The sequence below is a fragment of the Cibotium barometz genome, chromosome 2 (assembly GCF_041138505.1).
Source record: "Cibotium barometz isolate CiBa-2024 chromosome 2, ASM4113850v1, whole genome shotgun sequence".
NCBI classification, from domain to species: Eukaryota; Viridiplantae; Streptophyta; class Polypodiopsida; order Cyatheales; family Cibotiaceae; genus Cibotium; species Cibotium barometz.
Window position 1 is genome coordinate 64,433,326 of NC_141047.1, and position 14,581 is coordinate 64,447,906.

Sequence of the window (14,581 nt, forward strand, 5' to 3'; positions counted from 1 at the left end):
TAGGCACAATCGTGGACATATTCCAAGTCTCAGGAAAACCCTCACACATGGCTCGGTTAAACATCATAGCAATAAGCTCTGCAAGCATATCTCTGGCATGAATAAAGTGCTCTGCTACCAAACCATCATGATCATATGCTCTCCCAGTCCTCATCCTGTCAATAGCTTTCCTTACCATCTCAGCAGTAAAGAAAGCACACGTCTCTGGGCATGGCTCCGATGGGGCTGGCAGGGGCGGCTGTCCTGGTGCTGTGTACAGGGATGCTGCATACTCACCCCAAATCTCTGTGGAGGTAATGGCTGGTGATGGTGAATGCTCATGGAATAGTCTCCATGCCTCGCCTGAGTCCTGACTCATAAACAACTGGTACAAATCCCTCTCTAACTGAGCAAGATAAGCCCTCTTCTTCCGTCGCACTAGGTGCCGGAAGGTAATCCGTGACTGTCTGTGAGTGGTAACACCCATGAGCACCTCTCTCTGTAATCTGATCCTCATCTCTCTGCACTCCTCATCATACCAACTGTTCTGGGGCATGTTCCCAGATCGTCTCTGTGTAGGCTGACTATGGGGATATGCCTCTGATGCTGCAGCATGAAGCGTCTCTATCAATATCTGAGTGAGCTCATCTAATGGCCGTCCCGGCTCCTCGGCACATAGGCGTCTGTATATCTCATCCGTGTATACGGTGTCAGTCTCCCTCGTAAAGGTATAACGAGTGTGTGTGGAGACCTGTCCCAATGGAGCGGTGCTGAACTGAAATGTGAGAGTGAAGGACAAGATAGCATGGTCCACTGCTATTCCAACCGGCCTAGTGCCTACCATAAAATCCTGAAAAGAGGGAATGAGACTGGGCTGAGCCATAACATAGTCCACTGTACTAGCACCATGCCGATGTGGAAAGCTAGTGAAACCGCCCGATGTCGGAGGCCATTCAGGATGACCAATCCATGTGCAGTCCCCATGTCTATCAAATACCGCCCATACACTGTATGTTCCTCATCCTGTGAGAGTCTAGATAGGCCCATATCCCTAACATCAAGCTCCCTCAACATCTCCTCTGAGGTATCATAAAATACTGTCTGGTTATGGGCGGTCCTGGCATTGATTGTGTGAGAGAGAGAGAGAGAGAGAGAGAGAGAGAGAGAGAGAGAGAGAGAGATGATGAAATGAAATGAAATGTTAACGTCTTCAAAAGGCCATAATGACCTATGAGACCAAGAAGTTACATCATGGTGGATCTGATACAATGTCTGGATAAAAAACCAGAAAATGAAAAATAAAGATGATACTACTGGCACCTAGAAAATGAAACTGGAACTGGAAGGTAAACAGAAACCTTTATAGGGTGTGAATATAGTGAGGGGGGGGGTACGCTATGGAGGTGAGTGGAGTACAGCGAGGGGATACAATATCATGTGGGACGGGGGGGTACACTATGGAGGTGCCTCCATCTCATAATATGTGCCGCATCGGACGCTGGCGGATCTCCTCAATATCCTCTGTGGTCAGCACCCTGACTGGGTGTCCCGCATGTCTCGCAAGAATAATCCGAATCCGCCGCTGCAACCTCCGTCTATGCTGGGATGCCCTCCTCCGTAGTCGTGGGCGTATGGACCACCCAAGCTCAATCGCACGATCAATCAGTGTACCGCTGGTGTGGGCGGTATCCATGTCCTGCTGCTGCTGTGGTCCATCTGAGAGAGGATATTGCACAAGTCAATGTAGATTATATTGAGATGAAGTATAACAAGTACATGCTTTTATAGGTTGCAAACCTTATCTTTTGACTCACATAAATCACACACAACAATAGACTAATGCCGCATGGCACACGCTTATCTTATCCAGATATAAGGGTGTGTTCACACCTAGGCAGGTGTTCACGCACATACATATGAACAAGGTCACACACATAAACATAGCCCTTTTGGGGGCAGTTCACACACGAACACAAACACAAACACAAACACGGGTACATAAGAAGATGGACACACATACGAGCTCCGAAATACCCAACAAGTTGTTGCTTCAAATTTTTAGCTTGTCTTTTTTTCTTTTGCACTCATGTCAGAAAAGGAAATACTCTGCAATAGTTTCTTTTTTGGGGGGTGTTGGGGATTGCGACCCACAACTGTCGATTTCTTAGTACTCAATGCATGAGCAATGCACCAAAATACAGCAGACTGTTTCATCATTAATGGTAAAGCTAAGTGAAAAGGTCATCAATTGTAAAATTAAGCCAAAAGACGACCAACTGCAGACTGAGCACAAGTTGATGAGAACACTACAAACAGGGACTGCCTTCTGCTGTATCCGGCATTCAAAGGCATGCTTATGAGCTCTCAGGCTGCTCAGACTGCCGATGGCTGATGATGATTGATGAAGGGAAGATGATGATTGCTGAGGTGGGTAGGGAAGCCCCTATTTACAGGCCCTCTCAGCTCCCTTTAACATTGGTAGGCTGGTCTGCCCGCTTCTCCACCTGCTACATTTGAGTGCCCACCCTTCGGAGAGTCCACGTGGATGCCCTCCGGCTGCTGTCCGCCCATCCGTACCTGTCTAGCTTCCCGGCCTGGGGATCTGCTGATCTGCAGCTGCATCATGTATTTGTTTCTTTTATTTATTTTGTATTGTTTCTTTTGCACTCTCGTGTCAGGAAAGGAAATACTCAGCAATAGTTTCTTTTTTGGGGGGCGTTGGGGATGGGACCCACAACACTCATGCTGTCTATTTGTTAGTAATCAATCTTGAAATAAATGATTTAATGCCTTAACTCATGAGAGAGCATTTAGATCACACAAACAGATTGTTTTTCTGGTACATTTTGTGTGAAGAGTGTGGATGCACAGCCTCTATGTGGGAAATGTGAGCCACCTTGGACTCATGCTCTTATATTAGAAATTCTATGTTCCTTGGTAACATGATACCTACTGAAAGTTGGCAGTCGAGCAAGTACGTGAGCCACTCCAAAATATTGCTGTGCTGCTTTTGCATGCAAGCATGTGCACGAAGTCTAGCAAGTGCAAATGTCAGACAGCCGGAGTTTTAGCTTTGATCGTGTAGTGCAAGCCTCAGCCTCCAGTTCTAGTAGTGTGTTTGTTATTGTTAAATGAGGTGATGCTCTATGATATGGCTTCACAGGGTGTTTGAGTTTCTGGTTGTTTTGTTGTGCAAGATCATGTATCTGAGCCACCCAAAAAAGGACATCCGAGATACTGCAGTATATCCGCCGTTGCGTAGGTTTGTATCCATTAATCGGCTGCATACTGCTTGCTTGGTAGCCATGAAACCCCCTTTAAAGGGATTTGTTCATTACAATGCAGTAAGAATGGGCGTCCACGAGCTCTTCGGCACATAGCAGCTGAAATATTAGGTGTGATGATACAAGTTGGTGAGCATTGCTCTGTAAGTACTTGGTTTACCTTCTCTTTACTGTCGCTTGGCTTATCGGGCAAATTTTGAACCCCAATTAATTATAAAGGTACTAGAAGTGGGTAAGCACTTGGTTCACCTTATCTATTCTCTCTCAACTGGATTTTGGGACATGTTTTCACAGTGGTTGATATTTTAACTTCAGGTACAAGACGCCCGTGCAGCCATGTATATCTACCAGCACTTAAAGCAAGACTGGGAAGAAACTATGTCAAAAAAGAGACACTAGCCATAGAGATCTCTTGCCCATCAGACAGGCGGGGGATGGAATGGGGAGGTACAAGGTGACATAATGAGGCTTGTTTAAGTGCAATTACACCAGTGTGAGCGACTCCTATAGTTTATGATAGGGTGGGTCCACATGACTGTTTAGCAGTAAGTAGCTCTGGACATTTGGATGATTGATTAGGTCTTTTTCTCATTTTTAGAATGTTTTTTAAGGACACGCATAAGTTTTGTTCTCAAGAATAAATAGTAGTAGTTTTACAGGTAATTAGTAGCAGTTTGGCAGGTAATCATAGCATGGAGTACATGTTACCTACACGACTTTGAGAACTTAGCAAAAAAAAGCACTTTTGAGTTCCCTCGGTGCTGTTGGCATAAATCTCTCTCTCTCTCTCTCTCTCTCTCTCTCTGCAGATAGAGTGAGCACCTTCGCCCCCTCGCCCCCCCCTCATCCCCCCCCCCCCCCCCCCCCCCCCCCCCCCCCCCCCCCCGTTCGCGCCATCCGCCTGCTATGCTGCGCCTGTTGTGCGGCCCCCTCTGCCTTGTGCCTGCTGTGCGCCCCCCCTCCACCTCCCTTTTCCCACCCACCCTTGCTCAGGTCCCGAAGGCAACAACTACGGGGAAATAGCCACAATGAACCTCCAGGAGCTGGAGGCATACATCAAGACAGTGGAGAACAACACCAAGAAGGCGCTGGGCGAATAGGTGCTGGACGGTCTTGAACCGATGGAAGGACTTACAAGGCAAGAATAACAAGATTGAAGAATTGGCAGCAAAGGTGAACCACCAGGAGGAGATTCGAATGTTAAAAGAGACCCAGATGCAACAACAAGAAATGCCAGTATGTTCCAGCACTGTCTTACGAAGGATAAATGTTTGTTTTCATGGGTAAGATTGGCAAAGCGCCTACGGTAGGTCAAGGTGAAACCATGTTAACCTACGGTGTGGCCAATAGAAATCGATACACTTCTCACTAGCCCAAGAAACAAATTGAAGGCTAGAATTGGATTTAAGAATTCTTTACATAAGATGTATGGTGACAAAGAATAAGTATCCATTTGCACGGGTAAGATGGGCAAAAGAGCCTTACGGTAGGTCAAGGTGAAACCATGTTAACCTATGGAGTGGTTAATAAGAATCAATGCACTTCTCATTAGCCCAAGAAACAAATTGAAGGCAAGAATTGGCTTTAAGAATTCTTTACGTATGATGCGTGGTGACATGTAAAGAAAAACTGCCCAATCATAAAGAATGGTAAAGAAGTAATATAACAAGCAAGTCAATCTGTCCAAGAGAGAATTGCATTGGTGGTGGTAGTAGCAGTAAATTTACTTGGGGGAACATTACTTAGATTATAGGGGAACAATAAAAGGGAGAAAAACAGATAAATTATGGAATTGGAGGAAGAAAAAGTAGATGGCTATAAAGATCCACCAAGAACTCCAAAAGAAAGTATTTGAAGGCTTTAGTCTGTTAGGGTTAGGGTTTGGAGGTGCTGCAAATACAAACGTGGAGAGGCAGAGAGAGAACATGACTCTTGTTGTGTATTCAGTTAATGATGTGAAGTACAATAGCCACATAATAAAGTGACCTAAAAGATGTGTTCACATGTCCGGCCATAAAATGTGCCGGGTGGACCAAAACACTTATAAATTGTTTATAAGTGTAACTAAGCTAAACTGGGGAAAAAAACCTCCACTAACTGAAGTAAAAAGTGCCCCAGTAATCTACTGATGATCACTAGCACTCCTCTGGGTGCATACACAGCATAAAACCCAACAAACCCCCCTGGAGTGATATGTGATCACTGTACATCATCCACCAAAAGGAAACAAATTCAAAGCAGTGCGGAATGCTTCGAATTTCGGAGGTGGTAATGCCTTGGTGAAGATGTCGGCCACATTCTGATCTGTAGGACAGTAGATCAGACTGATATCACCTGCCTGGAGTCTCTCCCGAACAAAATGATAGTGAATCTGAATGTGTTTCGTGCGAGCATGAAACACAGGATTCCTGGCCACAGCAATGGCACTCTGACTATCAGTATAGATAGGTGTAGGCTCCTCCACTGAAATATCCATATCAGTCATGAGACGACGCAGCCAAACACACTCAACAGTAGTAGTGTAGGCTGCTCTGTACTCTGCCTCACAGGACGAAGTGGCCACTGTGGTTTGTTTCTTGCTTAGCCAAGAAATGCATGAAGAGCCAAGAAAGAAACAATTTCCACTAGTGGAATGTCTGGTATCAAAATCACCAGCCCAATCTGAATCACTGTAAGCGTATAACTGCATGTCCCCCCCCTCAGGATAAAGCAATCCAAGAGACAAGGTACCCTGCAAATACCGGAATACACGCTTTACAGCTTGCCAATGTGACAACCGCGGGCTGTGCATGAATCTGCTCAATTGAGAGACTGCATACTGAATATCTGGCCGTGTATTACACAAGTAAATAAGGCACCCAACAGCCTGAGCATATGTAGTGGCATCAAAGGAAATACTGTCATCTTGTAGTGACAGTTTCATCCCAGGCTCCATAGGAGTGCTAATAGGCTTGCAATCCTGAAATTTAAACTTCTCCAGAAGTTTAGTAACATACCGAGATTGCAACAACCCAATGCCTCTGTTATCCTGCACAAACTGTATGCCCAAATAGTAGTGTACAAGCCCCAAATCAGACATGTCAAATGTCTCTTGCAGTATCTCTTTAAAAGCTGCAATTTTGTCATCATTAGATCCCATGAGCAAGAGATCATCTACATAAAGACTGATGACCAGCAGATCTGTCTCTTCTTTCTTTACATACAAGGTGGCTTCTGATGGACTGTTCACAAATCCTTAAGTGAGTAGGAAAGCATCTATCTTTGCATACCAAGCTCGTGGAGCTTGTTTCAAACCATACAAGGCCTTTTTCAGCTTGCATACTTTCCCTTCATGACCATGTTCTGCAAAACCTATGGGCTGATATACATAAACTTCTAGTCTTTATGTCCAACTGGTGAACAACCCAACCACGATGTGCAGCCAATGCAATGACACACCTAAGTGTCGACATACGGGATGTAGGAGCAAATGTCTCCTCATAATCAATGCCCCACTTCTGTGCATAGCCCTTTGCAAATAGACGGGCTTTGTGCCTGTCAATGGATCCATCTGCATGTCTTTTCAACTTATAGACCCACTTAGTACCAATTGCTTTCTTGCCTTTGGGCAGATCAACCAAATCCCATGTTTGATTCCTTTTAATAGAATCAAGCTCATCCTGCATGGCTTTGTTCCAATGCACATTATCTCGTGCATCCACAAATGAATTAGGCTCATCATCATCCTGTAAACTGGCTGCCATAACCATATTCAAATCCATGATGTGTGCATGCTCATTGGTCCGTGTCTCCCTACGAGTATGACCAGCAAGAGGACCCTCTAGATGGCTGTCCTGTAATGTCCTCAAATACCATCTAGGTATGTGTCTAACCTGTGGTGCCTGCTGTCCCATATTTGGTTCAGCTTCTGGCTCAATTTGCTGCTGAATTTCTACACCACCTTCATGATTTGCTGGCTGTCTTGTACCCTCATGAGTTGGATCACCAACTGTGGAATGAAACTCCATAGGTAGTAGACCTTCAAACACATCATTTTCAGCCTGATTTGCATCATAACCAGCCATGGATATTTTTGATTTTTCATCAAAAATCACATCCCGACTAGTGAATATCTTCCTGGATAGTGGGTCATATAACCGGTAGCCCTTGCTCTCACGGCTATACCCAACAAAAATGCATTTTGTGGCTTTATCATCTAACTTCCTCCTCAACTCTTTGGGTATGTGTGCATATGCAAGACACCCAAAGATACGAAAATGTGATACCGAAGGCTTGCGGCCATGCCAAGCCTCAAAAGGAGTAATGGAAACCAATGCCTTTATGGGACATCGACTCAAAATATGACAAGCACACATGACAGCTTCCACCCAAAAGATATGTGGTAGCCTCTTTGCCTTTAGCATACATCTGGCCATGTCCATGAGTGACCGATTCTTCCTTTCTGCAACCCCATTCTGATGTGGAGTATAAGGAGTAGTATACTGATGTTTTATACCTCTACTCTCGAGAAAGGAATTCAACATGTGTGACATATATTCCCCCCCCTCGGTCAGAACGGAGAGTCTTAACCTTGCATCCTGACTCTGTTTCAGCAAGTGCTACAAAGGCCAAAAATGCATCATATACCTGTGATTTTTGTGTCAAAGGATAGACCCAGCATATACGAGAGAAGTCATCAATAAATGTAGCAAAATAGAAGCAACCACCTAATGACTTCGTCTGCATGGGACCACAAAGATCACTGTGTATAAGCTGCAACTTTGCAGTTGCTCGTAGAGCCTGATCACGTGGGAAGGAAAACCTATGCATTTTTCCCAAAATACATCCTTCACAAATGTGATCTGGAGGCTTCTCCATGAGAGGTAGGTCTGTAAACATGTTATGTCGCTGCATAAGCATAAGACTACCAAAATTTACATGCCCCATGCGAGCATGCCATAACTCCGCATCAACCATAGCTGGAGTAAGAGTGAATGCATTATAAGCAGATTGATCCACTGGCTGAAATGCATCCAACTAATAAAGTCCATGACATAATGTACCAGTAAGCATCAAGGTCAAAGCATTAGCTTTGTCTCTGACCATGCATTTATCATCATCAAAGTGGACTTGCATACCACAATGTGCTAAAGAAGAAATGGACAACAAATTCTTCTTTATCCCTGGTACATATAAGGCATCTGTAAGGCGAAGAATAGAGCCATCAATGGCTGTGAGCTGAATCTCCCCAATGCCACGAACTGGATATGAAGCATTGTTGGCACACTGAACAGTTTTGCCAATAGGGGCAGGGCCTAGATGACAAAACAAATCCTTGCGAGATGTGATATGCTTTGAGGCACCACTATCAAAATACCAAGTACATGCATGCTCTGTCATACTGAGTGCCTGTGAAGACCAAGAGGCATCATAGCTGCATGTATAGAAATAGTAATCCCTGTCCTCAACAAAAGAAGCAGTCTCTGGAGGAGCTGTAGAGGCATCATTTACAGACATACCAGATTCTTTTGCCTTCTCTTTGGCAATCGTCTTTCTACACTCAGTGATGTAGTGACCTGGCTTCTTACAGTAATGGCATTTGCCCTTCTTCTTGGGCTGTCCATCACCTTTCTTGGTATCCTGAGATGAACCACCATCACCCAAGGTTGGGTCAGGTACGCGTACACTTGGATGTGAGGCGTTCTAGACGTACGTACGGAACAGTAAGGGCGTGTGCTAATTTTTTTTCCACGTGTAAGATGGCTGCAGTTTTTTTTCAATCTGCAGGTCGGCGTCGTCTCTTTAATGCTGAGCGTCGGTGGTCATTTTTTTGGGGCTGGGCTGGGCTCATTAGCCTTTATTATTTATAAGGCATGGCCCAAATAAAGGGCCAAACTTAAAGTAGAAAAAAAAAAAAAAAAAAACGGGTTCGGCGGGCTGCAGAAAACGGGCCCAATCAAAGAATGAAAAAATAAACGGGAGAAAAAAAAAACGGGGAAAAAAATGAAAAAAAAACAACGCGCACATGCAGCCAGCAGCGCGCAGACTATTGAGCGCGCACACACACACTCAGCAAGGCTGCAAGCAATCTCTCTCTCTCTCTCTCTCTCTCTCTCTCACACACACACACACGCACACACACACACACACACAAACATGTCACACACACACACACACGACTGAAGGTTGAATAATCTCTCTCTCTCTCTCTCTCTCTCTCTCTCTCTCTCTCTCTCTCTCTCCATATACCTCTACATTATACACTGTCAACATGAAAATTCAACCTTTTTATTTGACATTCACATGACATTGAAGAGCTCATAGCCTCATTGTACCCCCCCCCCCCACACACACATAGTGACAAGCGTGTACACATACACATACACATCCAAATTCCAAAATAACACACACACATCTCTCTCTCTCTCTCTCTCTCTCTCTCTCTCTCTCTCTCTCTCTCTGTGCCATGGGCAAGAAACGACATGCCTATTGGAAGCTTCACACACTCCAAGATGATGAGAAGAGCAACCAATGGAGATGCCGGTATTGTGGAGGTGACTTCAGAAGTTCAGTTACTTGCCTCATCTCTCATGTATCGGGTCTCGGTGGCAATGGCATTTCAGCTTGCAAATTTGTGCCACGCGACATAGCAAATAAGGTGATAGCCGAGCAAAATTTGAAGGCTTCACAGGGTGCAGCCATGGCAGCTGAAGACGAGGATTTGTTGGATCCTCTTCCTCCTCGAGCTGCATTTGTTAATCCAATGGCTGCTATAGGATCCTCTAGTGCCTCGATTGCAATGGGGCAGCCTAGTAGAAAGAGGGCAAGAGTAGAGGAGAGCATTATGGAGGAAGGTGCAGGTTCCGACATGCATTGTGATAGTTCTTCTAAACAGCAGACCACTCTCCCATCTCGCATCTTTAGCACCGCATGGGTAAAGGAGCGGCAAAGGGTTGCCGAGATAGAGATTGCACGCACACTTATACAATGCAATATCTCCTTCAATGTGCTTCGCACGGACCAATGGAAGAAGATGGTTCAAGCAATAGCCGCTGTGGGTTCGTGCGAGGATTGGCACGGGGTCGAATACAAACAAATGAGGACACGCATGCTAGATGAGGAGAAAGCCAGGATAGATGTGGCGCTGCAACCAATACGGGACAGCTGGAGAAAGTTCGGATGCACCATCTTGTCTGATGGATGGGCCGACATCCGAAGGCGCCACATGATAAACATTCTTGTATCATCATGTTTTGGCACCTATTTCTTGCGTGCGGTGGATGCTGGTAAGGCAGGTGAGAGTGTTACAGCTGAATTTATATATCAGCACATTAGGCAAGCCATCATAGAGGTGGGTCCAGAAAATGTTGTACAGGTGGTCACTGACAATGCCTCCAACTGTAGGAGGATGGGAGAGTTGGTAGAAGCTGAGTTTTCAAGCATTGTGTGGACTCCATGTGCTGCACATTGCTTGGATTTATTAATGGAGGATGTGGGGAAGCTTACTTGGGTGCAGCCAGTGTTGGCGGATGCCAATCGCATCACCACCTTTTTCAGAAAAAAACACAAAGCATTGGCGCTCTTTCGCAGCAAGAGCCCCGGGCTTGATATGGTACGGCCTTCCAAGACTCGATTCGCTTATGCATACATGGTCTTGGAGCGTTTGCAGAGGCTCCATGATCCTCTACAAGCCACTGTGGTTGATCCAGCTTGGAAAGATCCACGACATTGCAATTCAGAGCCTACAAAGTATGTCCAACGTAAGATCTTGGACGAGAATTTTTGGGAGGAGACAACAAAGATTGTCAAGTTGCTGAAGCCGCTCTTCTTTCTCTTGCGCATGACAGACATGGAGGGATCTACCATGGGTCTCCTCTACCACATGTTTAGGAGGATGCGGCTAGAGATTAGCCGGTCCACAGTGGTGTCTCAAGACAGGTAAGCCATTATCAAGTGCACGTCACATGTTTATCGCACCAATCATTTTAAATTGCTCTTATTATAACTTTGGTCTTGACTCTTTTTTCCTCTCTAGAATTAGAGAACTGAATCAGATTATAGAGACGCGTTGGGAGTACATGTCTTGCCCAATTCATGGCATGGCTGCACTCCTTCATCCTCTTTATCGAAAGGATGAGACCATCAGCAATCCAGAGCTTCTTACCATGCGCGACATGTACTTGGAGGCAACCTATCCTCAGGAGCAGCAGTCAGAGGTAAACAACTCCATGGTATCGTACATGCATAGCTTGGGTGCGGCTTTTAGCAGAACCTCATGCAACAAGGAAGACGAGGCGAAGGCCCCGATTAACTGGTGGTTGATTTATGGTTATCAATCATTCCAACTCCAACAAGTGGCATTGCGCGTCCTCTCTCAAGTGAGTGACAATAACTCCCTAAATGGAAAACGATGTGTGATAATAAATAGGTTTTGATTACTTTAAAACTTTTATTACTTGTAGGATTGTTCAGCTGGTGCGTGTGAGCGTAATTGGAGTGCCTACTCTCTTATTCATACAAAGATCCGCAAATAAACTCAAGACCAGCCAGTTGGAACGCTTGGTTTATTGCCGAGCCAATCTTCGATTGGTTCAAAATCTTAAGAAACTTGAGCATCCTATGCAGGTGACTGATTGTGTCATAGAGTCTAGACATTAGTATATACAAGTAACAATATTATGATGCATGCAGCTGCCAGCATGGTGCGCATGCCATGGTCACAGACAATTCGCATTGAACATGTTTATTGTTGTTGACAGGTTGATCCTCTATCTCTGGAGCACGTTGCTACCGCAGAAGAGGTGCAGACCGCATTGAGAAACGAGCAGGAGGAGATGATTCGCATGTTGCACAGAGAGCTGGAGAGTATAGACCGCAGGGTGACTCGGGCTTCTTCCAGGGCGTATGACATTGAGCCCAGTGGTGATGCGCATGTTGTGCAGTCGAGCGGGCGAGGTAGACGAGGCGCTAGGCGCGGGACTCGTCGAGGATGAGGACAACGCACATCTACCACATCACATGCGGAGACATCGACAGTAGCTACAGAGGAGATGCTAGATGATCATGAGAGAGTACCCTATGTAGAGCCTGAGTATGATTCTGATGGGAATGTCCTTACCGATGGAGACGTCCCATCTGATTCAGCTTCATCATCAGGTGTTGATGATGATGAGTAGCCTTTGCAGGACCTAGGTTGACCGGGGCACTTTTTACTCTCTTTAGGAGAGGTTTTTTCCCCGTGTCCTTTGGATCGGTTTCTTTACTTGTAGCGCTTTGCGCATGCTTAGAGTTTCCGTAATCATGATTTTACCTTATGTTCATTTGTATCCTTCTTGAATCTCTACTCTTTCAATGTTCAATGTTTAAAGTTTAAACCATTCAAAGTTTATGTTTCATGAATGACATTCAATGATATGTACTAGTGGATCTAATTCATATATATATTATATTGACATACTTTACGTACTTTTGCTCGAAGACGGTATTGTACCCCGTATCGTACTCGTACTGTACCGTACGTACCGTACGTATGGACCTACCTTGCCATCACCTGAATTCTGATTTGAACTCTTTGGCTGAGATTTGCCTTTCCCTTTTTGACCTGTAGTAAATGCTTGTTCAGCACTTGTGTTCATATTCATATTCTTTCTCATTTGCTCTTCTTGTAGCAAGAGAGCTACAAGTTCCTGATACTTGAGGGGTTCAACAGCATTCCTCATGCTAAGGTTCAAAGAGGTATGAAAAGCCAAGTAAGATCTTGGCAAAGAGTGCAAGATGGTGGACACAAGCTGTGTTTCAGGAATAATCTCATCCACATTGATGAGTTGCTCTCTCAAATCCTGCACCTTGTTCAAGTGACTAGACATATCATCTCCTTCATTCATTTTCTGATTTTCCAGCTCTCTTTTCAAAAACGAGATCCGAGCCTCATTATGAGCAGCATACATCTGCTCCAAAGTCACCCATGCATTTTGTGAAGAGCCAGCTGAACGAATATGAGGTATAATAGACCTCTGTGTACTGACAATGCAATGAGTGACAAGGCTTGTGCATCTCTGGCATCCCATGTCTTCTGAGCATTTGTCCTTTGAACAGGCAATGGCTGACCTGGAGCCTGTACTTGTTGTCCTCGTCCACGAGCACCCTCCTTGGGGAGGAGTCTCTGGAGCCAATGGACCTAGACGTGGTTCATCACGACTAACAAAATCCCAAAGACCTTTTGCCACAAGCACATTTTTCAGCATAAAACTCCACAAGGAGAGTTGGTGCCGTCCAATTTGTCTTCCTTAGACAAATACGTGAATACATCACTGTGTTGTTGATTTGCCATTATGCCAATGCACAATGTTGTACCTGTTTATCAAAAAACCCAATAGCAAGAACCTTGAAAGCAACTGTACTCCACTGAATACAGTTAACCCAAATATGCCCGCACTCTCAATCCTTTGAATGTGCAGCACAATGCACCACTGACTGAGTAGAGCAGCAAAAATGGCTTACACAGTGCCAAAATGCCCAAAAATTGTCCAAAGTTATTGCACCCAAAACCTTGCAAGAAACCTGTAGAGTTTTCTTTGCAAGAAAGTCTGCCTGTATCTGCCTGTAGATTTTCACAAAGAAAATAAAAATGCCCAAAATTCAAAACTTGTAATGCGTACCACAGTTGTACTGAGTAGGTTGTGGTAGTTGTAATGAACAAGTACAGTTGACTGTACTGTGCAGGTACAGTCGACTGGTATTGTACGGGGAAAAAGGTACGGAAGCTGAGCGAGCAGGTACAGTACGGAAGCAGGAGGCGAAACTGCAGTCGACTGTAGACAGATGTGCGTAGCAGGTCTTGGTCAGCTGTACTGTGCAGGTACGTTGACTGTACGGCTGCAGTCGTGATCTGTACGGAGCACTGTACGGAGCAGGGCGACCAGGTACACAGCAGGTACACGTAGGGTAGCTGCAGGTACTCGTAGCAAGTACAGTACGGGGACAGTCGACTAGTGCTGTGTCGATTGTATACAGGTACAGTACGGTACTGAGGAAGCACAGGTGTACAGAACAGTACTATAGCTGTTGTCGGCGAACTGGTACGCTGTACCTGTACGGGTAGTGCAGTACGGGAGGTGGTGATGATCAGTACGGGCAGGGCAAGGGCTGGCCAACCTGGAGGCTTTGATACCAAATGAAGTAGGGTTAGGGTTTGGAGGTGCTGCAAATACAAACGTGGAGAGGCAAAGAGAGAACACGACTCTTGTTGTGTATTCAGTTAATGATGTGAAGTACAATAGCCACATAATAAAGTGACCTAAAAGATGTGTTCACATGTTCGGCCATAAAATGTGTCGGGT

General features: G+C 45.2%; 3 protein-coding genes across 3 annotated transcripts in view; all 3 read left to right on the forward strand.

Annotated features, from left to right (window-relative positions):
• LOC147641358 (Polynucleotidyl transferase, ribonuclease H-like superfamily protein) overlaps window positions 1-4,017 on the forward strand; it is a 34,424-nt gene extending 30,407 nt beyond the window's left edge. The window contains exons 7-9 of the mRNA XM_086820834.1: window positions 3,177-3,241; window positions 3,325-3,406; window positions 3,579-4,017. Of these exons, the coding sequence (XP_086676960.1) occupies window positions 3,177-3,241; window positions 3,325-3,406; window positions 3,579-3,662 (231 nt within the window). The 3' untranslated portion in view covers window positions 3,663-4,017. The remainder of the gene's footprint in view (window positions 1-3,176; window positions 3,242-3,324; window positions 3,407-3,578) is intronic.
• A 5,691-nt stretch (window positions 4,018-9,708) lies between these two features.
• LOC147641359 (uncharacterized) lies at window positions 9,709-11,553 on the forward strand. Its single transcript, XM_086812310.1, has 3 exons — window positions 9,709-11,180; window positions 11,278-11,458; window positions 11,512-11,553. The coding sequence occupies exons 1-3, from the start codon at window positions 9,709-9,711 to the stop codon at window positions 11,551-11,553; spliced, it is 1,695 nt and encodes a 564-aa protein (XP_086668436.1).
• On the forward strand, window positions 11,536-12,491 carry LOC147641360 (uncharacterized). Its single transcript, XM_086810358.1, has 3 exons — window positions 11,536-11,620; window positions 11,705-11,867; window positions 12,002-12,491. The coding sequence occupies exons 1-3, from the start codon at window positions 11,568-11,570 to the stop codon at window positions 12,233-12,235; spliced, it is 450 nt and encodes a 149-aa protein (XP_086666484.1). The 5' UTR covers window positions 11,536-11,567; the 3' UTR covers window positions 12,236-12,491.
• Window positions 12,492-14,581: the final 2,090 nt, after the last annotated feature.